Here is a 13,358-nt window from a genome sequence, read left to right as displayed (position 1 = left end):
AGCACCAGAAGCAAAAGCAATTTAAACAAATTACTTGTCTCTGAAGAGTCACAAAATGCTTTTCTGGAAAAAGCAACCACTATCATAAGCAAACAGCAAGAGAGAAATTATCTTCATAATACTCCAACTCCCACCCACTGCACCATTAACCCCTACTTTCCCGAAGTTTCATTCTTAATCTGTGTTAGCAGGTACTGGAGGTATCATTTCTAAATATTCATGACAGCCATTTGTTCAGTAAAAACTTCAATACAAACATACCCACAGCACAGCACAGAACTTTCAGAGAACTATATAGGATTGCTAAATGCAGAAACCCACGCTGATATAGGCGCCATTACCAGACGGCTGTAGGAGTAATGACAGCGTAATGATCTCTGCTAAGTCAACCAGCTGTCTAAGGATCGCATAATTAATCTCCTCAGAATAATCAGCAGCACTGACACTGATTTCTAAATAAATGGCAGGCTTTAAAATAAGTCTGACTACAGCTTATGCCATTTGTGAGTGAACCTTTGTTTTCATTGAGATCATTCTAATGAGATCCTCATATTTCAATTTCTATCAGTTATATCCAAAATAAAAAGATGAACTTAGGGCTCTTGACCTATGAAGTGGTTGAAGGAAGCCCTAAGCCTACTGACAGAAGCCAATTGCTGGGCAGACTCCAGCAGGTCAGAGCCTGACTTCCTTTTCAGCATTCAGTCAAGGATCTTGATGCAGTAAAATTTCCAAGATCTTCAGAAACTTTAAAAACAAAACAAAACAAATCAAAATTGTTTTGAAAGTCACAAACACATTAGGTCAAGAAGAGATGACTGACTTTTAGAGCTTGACAAATCAAGCCTTTGGCCTTCAACCCGCAGCTACACCTTTACAGAAGGATCCCAGTTGTCTGCTGGGACTCAGTGAAGTCCATGCTGTTTTGTGTGGACACATACTTTCACCTTGTGAAACAGTCTTAATTTATAAGGCTTGGCAATTCATGAGCTCAACTCATGAAAATACAGTGGGAGAGCAGGGGACGGGCCTGAACATATAATTACTTGAGTTATGGGAATTTTTAACAACATCTTAGTGTTCTTGATGCCTAAAGATTTTTAGGCATCATTCCCATGTTTCAATCTATGCTTCAGTTTTGGGGTTTTACTAGCAACACATTTAGTTATCAGTTTGGGTTTTTTTATTTATTTTGCTGCCTTTTTTTATTTGTCTGGGTTTTTTTAAATTTTGAACTCAGAGCATTTGCGTCAGACATTTCTGGGTTTGTTTGTTGCTGTTACTTTTCTCTATGAAAGGTCTCAAAGTACTTTATAAGGTTGGAAATGCTACTGTTTTAATTACAGTCAAATAAAATGAATTGCCTTTATTGAAAATTGCATAAGGGACATTTTAAAGAACAGTTTACTGTTTTTAACACAGACTGAGGTTAAGTAGTATGCATCTGAAATGGAAGTAGTTTACACCAGCTGACTACCTGTACCTTCACAACTGTAAAAGCCCAATTTGTTATTTATCTAAGGGGAACTGCAGAACAAGAATTTCATAAATTTATTAATGATGTTTCATGAACATTTACTAGACTGGCTGGAGTAGGAAAGGAGAGGAAAGAAACAGAAGGGAAATACTTCGGATCTTTAAGGGAAAGAAGTAAGATTCATAGATTCAGCAAAGGTACAATGGCCAAGGCTGGTGAAGAAAATTGTAAAAGCTCTGACAAAGTAACACTACAGAGAGCTCACAATGCATTACCTTCATCCTTTTCCATGTATTCCAACTGTCTGTTGTTTTACTTGTCTCTGCTTCACACCCATTTAGTTTGCACCATGACTGCAAGACCTACCTTCTCCTACATGGAGAAGGTGTAGGAGCATGACCAACTTGAAAGGGTGAGCTATGGATCAGTTTGCATCTTGAACAGCATGTTGTGGATGCAGATGGAGTTCTGCACTGTGCATGCAAATAAGGTAAGAGTCCCTGGAAGTAAAGGACCTAATGCAGCTATAACACATTTAAGGTCTTTGTCAGAAAAAATTTGGAAGTTCCTGAATTTTTTCAACCAGATACATGGCTGAGGTCCTAAATTCTTACTGCTGTCAGAAATCTCTCTGCTTTATGCAGTACAAAATCATGTCCTGAGCAGCTCTAACCTGAAACACCAGAATGCCTGTGTTGGCCACAGCCAGGTTGATTTTTGTCCCTTCCCTGTCCTTGGCTGGATGCAAGCGTATTCCATACATTTCCAGCCGACGGGCAATCTCCAAAAGCTGGAAGTCAGACTCTGCTGGTGTCTGTCCCCTTGAGAAAGAAAACGAGAAGAAACACAAATTTGTCACACCTTTTAATAGAGATCAAAAGGCCACTCAGAGAAAAAAGAGAGATTTGATCAAAGAGACTGAAAACTGTCAGAGGTATAATATCTGTATGGTTTTATTATGCCCCCAGCCTTACATCAGCTAGAACAATAACTTAGTCTAAACCAATACCAAGAACATACTGATTTTACAGTCTGTTATAAATTTTGATTGCTCTAACTCTGAGACACCAGATACAGTTAGATTTTGAACTGCTAACTTTAACAGAATTTACTGCCTCCCTTTGTATTTTCCAATACAAATATGCTGTATTCCAAAAAAATGCTGTATTCCAAAAAAAAAAAAATCGATGAATGGAAGTGTGTAAGGATGTTGTTCATTGTAAAAGTGAATGTAATACCAAAATGAAGGCAAACAGAAGACATGAAAATCTTACCATAAATGTTGGGAAGCATTAATTTTGTGATGAAAGTATGCAAAACGTGATTATTACTGCTATAATCTTAAACATCCACTGGTCAGATTATGTGACCAACACATCTGTTCTTGAGCAAGCAGCTGTCACAAGTATTGAGGCCATGTTACTGAGAACGCAGCTGCGATGGGCAGGGCATGTCTCAAGGATGAAGGACCACCGCCTCCCTAAGATCTTGCTTCATGTGAACTTGCCACTGGCTGCCACATGAGAGGAGCCCCGAAGAAAAGATACAAGGACTCCCTGAAACAACATCTCAGCCTTGGCCATATTGATCACCATAACTGGTCTACTCTGGCCTCAAATCGGGAGGCCTGGAGACACACCATCTATAACGCAGCTGTCTCCTTCGAGAACACACGCAGGATCACTCTCGAGGAAAAAAGGCAACACAGAAAGAACCGTGTTTTGCAGAATATACCATCTAAGGAGCCTTTCTGTTGTGCCTTTTGCAATCGGATATGTCTGTCACGTATTGGCCTCATAAGCCACCAGCGTGCCTGTAGCAAATGTGGATAGAGCCTTCCCAAATCTTCGTTCGTGAAGCCTAGCCATGAGAGAAATTACTACCACTCATCTATAATTCAATCTAGCTCAAAAATGAAACTGTTCAAGTCTTGAAGTGTTCTGGACAGCAAAAAAGTACCTTTCTATGCCTTATTTGTAATTCTGTTAACCACCTTATTCCCACTGGTCTTTTCTCCAGACCTTCCAGACTTTAGGATACCAATTTGCATCATCATCTTGAATTCTATTCCCCCAAATCCCTAATTCTGCAAGTACTGTGTGCTTTTCATAAAACTATCATTAAACTCCTTCACTCATCTCAAGATACAGCACATAAAGGTGAAAAGGCAACATTCAGTGTCCTTGAAACCAAAGGACTACTGTCAGAAGTGCCTGTCTGATCAGTCGTGACTTGCAATCATACCTGCACAAAATCAGCAGTGAAGCATTTTGTATGAAATAGACTGTAAAATAACAGCATGCTTGAATGAATATCAAATCAATTGCACTTTAAACATCTTGTTATGATGATGGGAGAAAGGAAGGAGTAACCTTCCGAAAGTTCATGGGCTTTAACAGTTTTTGAGAAGCAACCTTTGAGAAACTCTGAAATCCAAATCTCTTTTGTACTTATGATCTAGCACACACTTACAGTTAGAACTACTCTACAGGAAAAGAAGGTCAACAAAAAGAACAAAAAAACTTACATGTGGTTACGGTGAAATTCCATGATTTTGTCTTCTAATGCTTCTTGATGAGGTATATACTTGTTCTTCGCTAAGTGTTCACGATCTATGGTTTCATCAAAATCCCCAATCTCAGCTATGGAGAATTTTAAGAACAGTCTATTAAAACGCTATATGAAATCTGAATAATCTGGTCCATGCAAAAGATCCAGACAGGTTGGAAGAGGGCAGGGAAGCAAACAGTTTCTTGCATGCCGTGTCACAGTTTTAAAATTCATATTCACCCTGCGTTATCAACCACACGTGACTTCCCTTCTCCCCTGTGTTAGTATTTGATACATGAGAAGAAGTCCAAGGATTCCCTCCATCTCCCATAACCAAATAAATAGTGGTTGGATGTCAATGGAACAAATGAAGCCATCAGTGATACCTTGACTTGTGTGCAGGATAAGGGCAGGGGTAACAGGAAGGCCAGCACTAGTTCAGCAGAACTCATCCATCTCTGTCACACTCATGATGCTCAGGTGTCTTTCCATGGAGGAGCCAAGCACAAGCTTCCTCCCCAGGCCCAGGTCCCACACTGTAATCTTTGAGGGAAAATCTGAAAGATGTTTCTGTTTGCTTGTTTGAATGCAGGCTTGTATTCCACCTTATGGGGTTATGAAACATTTGTCTTCCTCTAATTCTGCAGCAGTTTGAGACACATTCTGTCTCCCTCCTCCTCAAAGCTTCTCCCATCTGCCGCAGTTATTCAACACTGTGTGTGCAACAGTATGTCACACCCACCTTCCATTTTTCAGCCCATTCAATGAGATTTCCTCTTTTTGGCAGGTGTGGGGGGTGAGGGGCAGGCAATCTATGTGTGGGTGCCAAATTACTATCTTATTGCTTGCTATTCTTGGAATGCCTCTGAAAATCCTGCTATTGGTTTTTTCACCAGGCATAGCAGCTTCTGCCTGCAAACCTGATGGAGTAATAGCAACATCGCTGCAACAAAGGCTGCTACCTTGGTAACGTCAGTGAAATTAAAATACAGTGCCTTCAAATTAAATGCAGGTTGCAGTCAGACACATTGTTGCACAGTTGACCTGGGATATCATAGAGCCAAGCTCAGATACACCTGCTTCATCCTCACTCATTCTGCCTACATAAATGAACCCGTAATCCAGTTCTGTCCAAAACAGTTTGATTTAGAAAAAGGGAAGGTTTCAGATTATGTTTAAAACACTGTGGGTGATTTCTGACAAACATTTGCCTGGAATCAGAGGTACCTGAAAATGCAGAGGGGAAGCAATAGCCTCCTGTAGGCATTGAAGACGAAGAACGAAAGCATCTGTGAATGACAGAGCAGCAGCTCTTCGACCCAAACTGCCTGCAGGCACATGATGACATTTTATATTTTGAAGGTCATAGATGCAAAAGAGTTGATAACTGAGACTGTTTGATTTCCACCCCCTCATTCACCCCATCTGCTCTCAATCATTCCTCGAGACAGCAGAAGTACTACAGAATATTTGAGAATTCTGCTTTTAAAAGTTGTCCCATTTGTGCCCATCTCAGAAACAGCTCCCTCCATCCAGTTTTACTCATCCCAGAATCACAAATCTTTAGGGTTGTTTTTAATTGTAACTCAAAGGCAAGTTTCTGTTCTTAATGAAGCCATAAACCCACCTAAGTTTGCAACACGTCAAATAACATGGGTCTGGATTCTTTAAAATGCAGTTCATAACCCATATGGCCATGTACACAAATGAGCTTAACACGCCTTCTGTAGGGCTTTCTTCGAAGTCAAGAGTAGAGAAGACTTATTTCACCTCTACATGATTTCTATAATGTTCTCAGCATTTGTCAGCTGCTAATCCATTATCAAAATTGTCTTCCTGGCTTTCAAGTTACTTCTGAATTTGTTCTCCCTGACCTTGTACTGTCCTCCTTATCCTCCTTTTCCAACTTAAATGCCTTTCTAGTAGCACTCCATCTAGAATGAGACAAAGTTATATTGTAAACAATGTCAGCCTCACATGTAACTATTCTTTAAAATCTTTTCATGTGATTTAGCCAAAGATTTATTTGCATTGCTGATCCTTTTTCTCTTATCTTGCAAGTGCATTACACCATGCTGTATTCTGTCTCCATTAGCACTTCTGGTATGTCTAATGCTTTGTATTTCAGCTCTTTTATCACAGAACCACAGAATTGCTTAGGTTAGAAAACACCTCTGAGATCATCAAGTCCAACTGTTAACCCAGCACTGCCAAGTCCACCACTAAACTATGTCCCTAAGTGCCACATCTACACATCTTTTAAATATCTCCAGTGATGGTGACTCAACAACTTCCCAAGCCTGTTCCAATGTTTGACAATCCTTTTTGTGAAGAAATTTTTCCTAGTATCTAATCTAATCCTGTCTTATCAATTGTTACCTGGGAGAAGAAGCTGACCCCCATCTCACTACAATCTCCTTTCAGGTAGTTGTAGAGAGCAATAAGGTACCCCTGAGCCTCCTTTTCTCCAGCCTAAACACTCCCAGGTCCCTTGGCCACTCCTCACAAGACTTGTGCTCCAGACCCTTCACCAGTTCCATTGTCCTTCTTTGTATGTGTTCCAGCACCTCAATATTTTTCTTGTAGTGACAGGCCCAAAACTGAACACAGGATTCAAAGTGCAGCCTTACCAGTGTCAAGTACAGGGGGATGATCACTGCCCTGATCCTGCTGGCCACACTACTACAAGCCAGTTCACCACTGGCCTTCTTGGCCACCTGGGCACACCTTTGGTTCATGGTCAGTCCATCTTCTTAATTCACACGCTTGCTGTACTGCATAATTCGCAGTATCAAAGTGTCCTCTCACTTCTAACATTTTCTACAATGCTTTTAAGGTATTTTAAAATAGAATGTTTCAAATATAAATTTCAACCTGTAATATACATGTTAATTTAGCAGAAATCTATTTGCTGTCATATTATGAGTTTATGATATGAGCTTGTATACATAATGTAAGGCCCTCCTGGAATCAGATATTTTCCATGGAAACCACTCATTGGCACAACATCGTTAAGACACAATAACTAACCTGCATTCTCAATCCTTCCACTTTGATATCATTACTCTTATCATCTCTTTAGTTTTATTTTTGTTGCAGACAAATACATAATATTTCTTTTGCTACTGAATAATAAGCTAGAGAGAAAATAAATAAAGACAGCCATGTGGGTAGGATACAGCTATAGACTCTTACCAGATAAAATTCTCACAGAAAAATGTTCATGAGACACAAGACGGATAAATAAAAAAGACAGTCACAAACTTCTAGCAGAGGTTTCTAGAAAACCTCTACTACGCAAAAAAAAGGGAGGGGGGAAAATCATGAACAGAAAAAAAAAAAAAAAGAAAAAAAATATCCAGCTCGCAATCAGGAAACGGCAAGGGGAAGAACTGCAGGTGCAACATGAGGCACAACATCCCTCTGCCCAAAGTGGAAGTTCAGATTCTGTGTAAACTATCTCACTTCTGCATGATGAATCTGTTGCCTCTCTTCTGAAATGATGAAAAACCACCATTTTTGAATGCAGAAGTTACTTACCTTGCTTTCCCTCTAAGGAGAGTACTACTTGGTTCCTAAAATCCCAATTCAGAATCATTCTGCACCTCAAGCTCGTGAGTAAAAGGGACAAAGAAGTACAGAGAGTTTCAAATGCATCATGATCACTTCCAGCAACCATGGAAAATTATTTAATCCAACAGCATAATGCACTGGAGTAGCACAAGAGCAATGGTGATGACTTGCCATTTTTACACACCTAGAAATGAGTGCTTCTCACCAGTCTGCATTGGTGCGTCAGGGGAATGGAGAAATTGTGAAAAAACATGGAATTAAATTTGAGTTTAATTGTGGAGAGAAGAGAAATGGGCAGCTTGTAAAGGCGAAAGAATATCCTGTGTTTTATCCTCTCATGCTCTTGCTTTAGGAAAACAAGCTAGCTGTTGCACTTGAGCAGTTCAGAGCTGTAAATGGTTCATTGAAGAACTTGATTAATTGATAAGGTATGAGTAAGACATGAAATAGGATCTAAGTAGAGGTCATAAGAAAACCAATACATATAAAGTATAAGAGCTCAAGAGAAGATGACCATGAAACAATACCTCAAATTAAGAGAGACACATGCATTAGGGTCCTCTCCTCAATGTCTTTCTTTGGTACACAGACCTTTAGTAGAAAAACTCAACATCCTAGAATGTAGTACAGCAAATGAGACTCAATTTCCCCAAATGATCAAGACATTTTTTTCCTCTTGAAAAGAAAGTAAGCTAGAACTAGCTTAACCAAGGAAAGAACAACAGTTCTTTCTGGTGCTGGACGCCATAACAGGAAAAACTAAAAGACAAAAATCTCACTAGTCAAAGATTTTTTTTTAAGTTTGTCCTGCAGAAATACTCAGATTTAAAACAGAATGAGAAATACAGAATTTCACAGCTTCTTACTGCTACTCAGTCACACTGTGCAATTATGATCATGGCAAATAGAGAGCCTTCTTTTCCAACAACAGTTGATGAGAAAATGGCCTAGTGCTCTAACAGACTATGACAAAGGATCACGAGATTTATCTGTTCATCTTTAAAGAGCTTCCTAACGTCTTTGTTGACTGTAATTTCCATACAACAGCATTACAGTGGAAATATGCAATACTGAATTGTACAATGACCATTCAAAACAATGTCGATTACAATCATTATACTTGCTACTAGGTGGTTTTTTCCAAATGTTATTCTCAAGATGAGTATCCATAAAGTCTTGAAATGGAAGACATACACTGTCTTTAAAGTGTTGTGGAAGCTAAAAGAAGCTTTGATGTGGTGAATAAAGTTAATGTATGATTCTACTGAACTGTCCTATTGTGCGTATTTTGCTATTAAAAAAAAAAGGCTTAAAATGTCTTGTTGTTTTCTTTTCTTCTCCATCAGGACTGTGATTTAGTCTGGAATTCTAAGCATGTTTATTTACTACATTCTCTAGACAGCATACAGATCTCCAGGAATTCGAATGCTCTGCTGACATGATGCAAAATATATTAAAACAGGAATTCAGAAGAATTCAACCTGCTTGCCATGGCCTGCAAAGTGTACTTTTTAAATTATCTTTTCCAGCCTATTGAATGCAGTGCTTTAAAAATGCAAATCCAATGTCCAGAAGCTCTTCTTTATTTGAAAGAGTAAATTATCTGTATTTGAATATCATACCCAAGTACAATAAATTGTCCATATGGCTTAAGCCTGTCCCTACAGCAGCTAGTAGCAGGTAACCCTGCAAAGCATGTTCAACCAGTCATCCTGTTAATCCTTCTGGAAAGAAGAAAAATGGGAACTTACACTGTACTATGTGTGAGATTAGGAGGGCAGTGCTGGTATCATTACATGTTAGCCTTCCCTGTGCCAGGTCCTGCTTCACTTGTAACGCAAATAGGTACCTGAAAAACAAACATGAACAAAGAGCTACACAAGGCAGGAAGGAAAGAGGATAAATTATTTCAACACCACCTCTGGCTTTGACTGTGTGTTCCTTACACTTCTTGGAATCTACAGAAGTGATCAGAATTACCTAAGTTTAGAGGCTAAATAAAACACAACAGATAGTGTATTACTGCCATTAGAGTCATACACAGTGTCTGCTTTGCAGAACCAAGATATATCTCTCTTCTTCCCTCCCTTGGAACTAGAGCAATGAGATATGACAGTGGAAGCAAACGTGACAGCTATTAGGTACTCAGCAACACAGCAAGCAATCCTAGATAATGCAGCTGGTTTTAACTATGAAGAAATGACAGATACATCAGTGATTTAGAGGTATCAGTTGATTCTCGTAGAATAAAAAGAGAACTGCAAACTTCCACCTTGACACTCATCAGGAAATGATGCACAAAACCTTGATGAATCAACTCTAGCTTGTTCTGATACCTCTGTGGCTCTATTACCTGCACGGTCATGTACCAGCCCTTTTAAACATTGCCTCCAAACCACTGGCCACGTAGGGCAATTCTACATTGATAGTTAAGTACAGAGACAACCTATGTTCATGACATGATTTCAACATTTAAATTCTTCTCGCTTCAACAAAAATTGAATGTCTTAGTTCCACTCAGTATCCAATTCTTCCTTAAAAAAAAAAAAAGATCCAGCAACAGGCATTTCTCCTACAGCTGATATGAAACCTGAACTGGTCAGATACCTTAACAAGCCTTCCAAAGACGGCAGCTCCTCTGGAGAACTCACAATAGCATCTCAATAGTTTTAATAAGACTAGATTTTAATAAGTTCAGTGAAAAGCTCTCATTTGAACAGTGAATTTCTGAATGATGAGATGTAGGTACACGAAATAAAAGGGGCAAGCTGATTTGAGGAGTACGGAAATGTACTGTGTATGTACATACTGAAATAATACAGCAGATCTACATAACGTCCTTTTGAAACCTGCAGACATCTGCCTACCCAAAAAATTCACCCTGGGAGAAGAATATGGCTCAAAAATGCTATATTCTCTTCTTCAAGTCATGAAGCAGTTCCTTGTGGATAATGCTTTCACATCCTGCACACTGCTGTGTACATATAGTCAAGTCCCTAAGCATAAATATGTAAAATCTAACAACAAAAGTCATTAGGATTCAGAGGCACATCTTCAGATGCAGAAAGAGATCACCAAAAATCAATTTATAGTTCACATACTAAGCAACTGATATGCAGGACATCTACTGGGAAACAGAAATGTTTCATTAATAGCATCACATTGTGAGTTTCCATTCATCCCTTTATTCTTTTTATTCAACCTTTCAAGTAAATATTCCTTCTCCCTACCCCACATTTCTACTTTTCTCTTTTCAGGCCTTAAAGTGATATCAATAATTTACTTTTTTCCATTCCAATGCTCTATTTCAAAATAAAACATGGCAAAGAGAAAAAGTGAACATCACAAAAGTGGACTTGTTCTCTATAATGCAAGTCATAAGGACACCAGAGCTCTTTGTAAAAGAGGACTTTGTCTTGTGAGAAGATTGAAAATAAAAACTAATAGTGAAAGTACTGAATGAAAATGGAAACGTGTAATTTATAATACTGTTAACCAGAAAAAAAAAAAGAAAAGTTGCAGTGAAGAAATACTGCAACAAAACAATGTTTCTGACCATAAAGGAAGGACCTCTTAGTGATAAAGAACCTTAACAGGTCCCTCATTTACATATTTACTCACAGAGGAATACAACTCTTTGTGCCAAAGCAGTGTGAAATTCAGAGGTTCAATGAAGTTTTTGAAATGCAGTGAAAAGAAACACACCTTTAAGGCACTCTGTCTACATCTGTGTGTATCTATCTCTGCCTTCCTCTTATTTTTCATTCTATTCCTTTTCCTTTCTATTTCTCCATCTGCAAAGTCACACTTTCATCTGTGCAAACCTTTGGCGTGTGTGTTGGCTCTACAAATAGGGTTCAATGCTGCTGTAAATTAGCAATTCATGTAAAACTGCTCTATCCCAAACATGAGTGCAGTCACATGTGTCCCTCAGCAGAAGGGTGATCCAGGCTGCCAATACATGACTAAGTCAGGTCCTTTCCAACACCACTGCCAAAGGGGCTTAGAGAACTCTGTTGCCAAACTGACTTCTCTTGGGGTGTAGTAAAGCTTTCCTCGGATTTCAAACCCAAGGAGGTAAAGGACTCACACACTTTGCAGAACCCCTCAGCGTGAACTGCAACTGAATCTTAGGGCCTCTTTTTTCAGGTGCATTCAAGGCTGGGACAAATTGTATCAAGCTAATACAAAGAGGCAGTCATCGATCCTCACCCATTCATCTCAAATTCCATGTTTTCCCCTCTGTCCATCAGAGATTTAGCAAGAAAGAATAGTCATGCAGTTACTAACCTTGTCAGTTCCTCCTGCAGCTGAGCGTGGTCAGGTGGGAAGAACTTTACCACAAATTTTACAACAACATGCTTCGGTCCTAGGGGAAATGTCAAAGGAAGTTAGTAAACATCAGTAACATGCTGGCCAAATTTTATTATCCACAATGATGTACAAGGGATGATTCATGTAATCTGCAGTGTGTACAGACACGCTAACCTCCTGTCCTTTGTTAGTATGCAGGATATTTAGAGACTGCCCAATAAAATTTACACACAATAAAAGAGAACAGGAGCTTCGTCAAGGGCTACTCTCCTAAAACCAAGTCTGTTTTTAGTAATTACATGAGTCAATCCAATAAAATATATTATGTGTGTCTATTTTCTTTGCTCTGGAACAGGAGAGAGATAATTATACGCTCTATTTTTTAAGTGTATTTTTCAAATACACTCTATTTTTTGAGGTCATTAACAAATTATTATTTCCACTTTAACAGCAGCACATTTGTTCCAACTTTTGCAAGTACGACCAGTGACAAAAGAAACAATGCATCTTCATTGTGTGAGAGGGACAGGTGCCAGACCATACACTCGGACTAACACCACCAGAGATGCACCTAGGAAAACTTAAGTCTCAATAGTAAAGCTCAATAAATTAAAAACTTGTCTGATATTTGACAGAGAAACAAAATAACCAAAACCTTTCCTGTTCACTTCTACTCTTTCCAGAGCTGGTGGCTATCTACAATTTCCTATCCTTTCCCACCACCCACCATAACTTCTCCTGAAGGCCCTATCCCAACTGTTCCCTCCTCTTCATCTCTAATAGTTTCAGGTTCCGCAGCAATACAGATGTTGTAATACATCTGCTAGCTCCTTCCCAGTAGTAACATCTTTGTGTTCTTTTTCTTCTATCCCAATTACTGCTACCTGTCAGCAACGTATGCTTCCTTTAAACCTTCTTTTACTGTACTAAATTTTTCTCTACAAAATTGTTACCTTCACTGCCACCAGTGCCTCTTCTAGTGACTGACTAAACTTCAGCCTCCTACAGGGTCAGCCCCTTCATATGTTCACGTGACATAACTTCACATCATGCAGAGTACATCTCTTAAGGACAGATTAGAAATAAAAAAGAATCCAAAAAAAATTCAGTGAAGAAAGTTTAGAAGCTAAAGATTGCAACTGACAGAGTCCGAATTTATTCAAATACTCTCAGACTAAGGAAAGAAATGTCAACAAGGAAATACTTACTTCTAATCTGTTTCATAACAGGCTTCAAAAGATCAAGCCACACCTGAAAACAAAAGAAGGTGGTTATCACCTCTGAACAAACTACTAGAGGAGCATTTTTAATTGCATTACTTAGATTATCAGCTGCATATGTATTTTTTTCCAGTGTGGTCATTATGCTTTCCTTAATTATTTTGAAGCAGTACAGATTCAGAGAGATGGGAAACAGTGAGGAAATCTACCCCTCACTTGTCTCA

At 38.9% G+C, this 13,358-nt stretch overlaps 1 protein-coding gene across 9 annotated transcripts in view; it reads right to left on the bottom strand.

Annotated features, from left to right (window-relative positions):
• FARP1 (FERM, ARH/RhoGEF and pleckstrin domain protein 1) overlaps positions 1-13,358 on the bottom strand; it is a 207,261-nt gene that overhangs the window by 50,686 nt on the left and 143,217 nt on the right. For all 9 annotated transcript variants that reach the window (XM_017821062.1, XM_017821063.1, XM_017821061.1 and 6 more), the window contains exons 4-8: positions 13,123-13,165; positions 11,891-11,969; positions 9,352-9,449; positions 4,005-4,119; positions 2,151-2,298 (exon numbers count right to left, since the gene is read on the bottom strand). In XM_017821062.1, coding sequence (XP_017676551.1) covers positions 2,151-2,298; positions 4,005-4,119; positions 9,352-9,449; positions 11,891-11,969; positions 13,123-13,165 — 483 coding nt within the window. The remainder of the gene's footprint in view (positions 1-2,150; positions 2,299-4,004; positions 4,120-9,351; positions 9,450-11,890; positions 11,970-13,122; positions 13,166-13,358) is intronic.

The sequence above is a fragment of the Lepidothrix coronata genome, unplaced genomic scaffold, assembly GCF_001604755.1.
Source record: "Lepidothrix coronata isolate B3197 unplaced genomic scaffold, Lepidothrix_coronata-1.0 Scaffold88, whole genome shotgun sequence".
NCBI lineage: Eukaryota > Metazoa > Chordata > Aves > Passeriformes > Pipridae > Lepidothrix > Lepidothrix coronata.
This window is presented reverse-complemented; position numbering and strand designations above follow the sequence as displayed.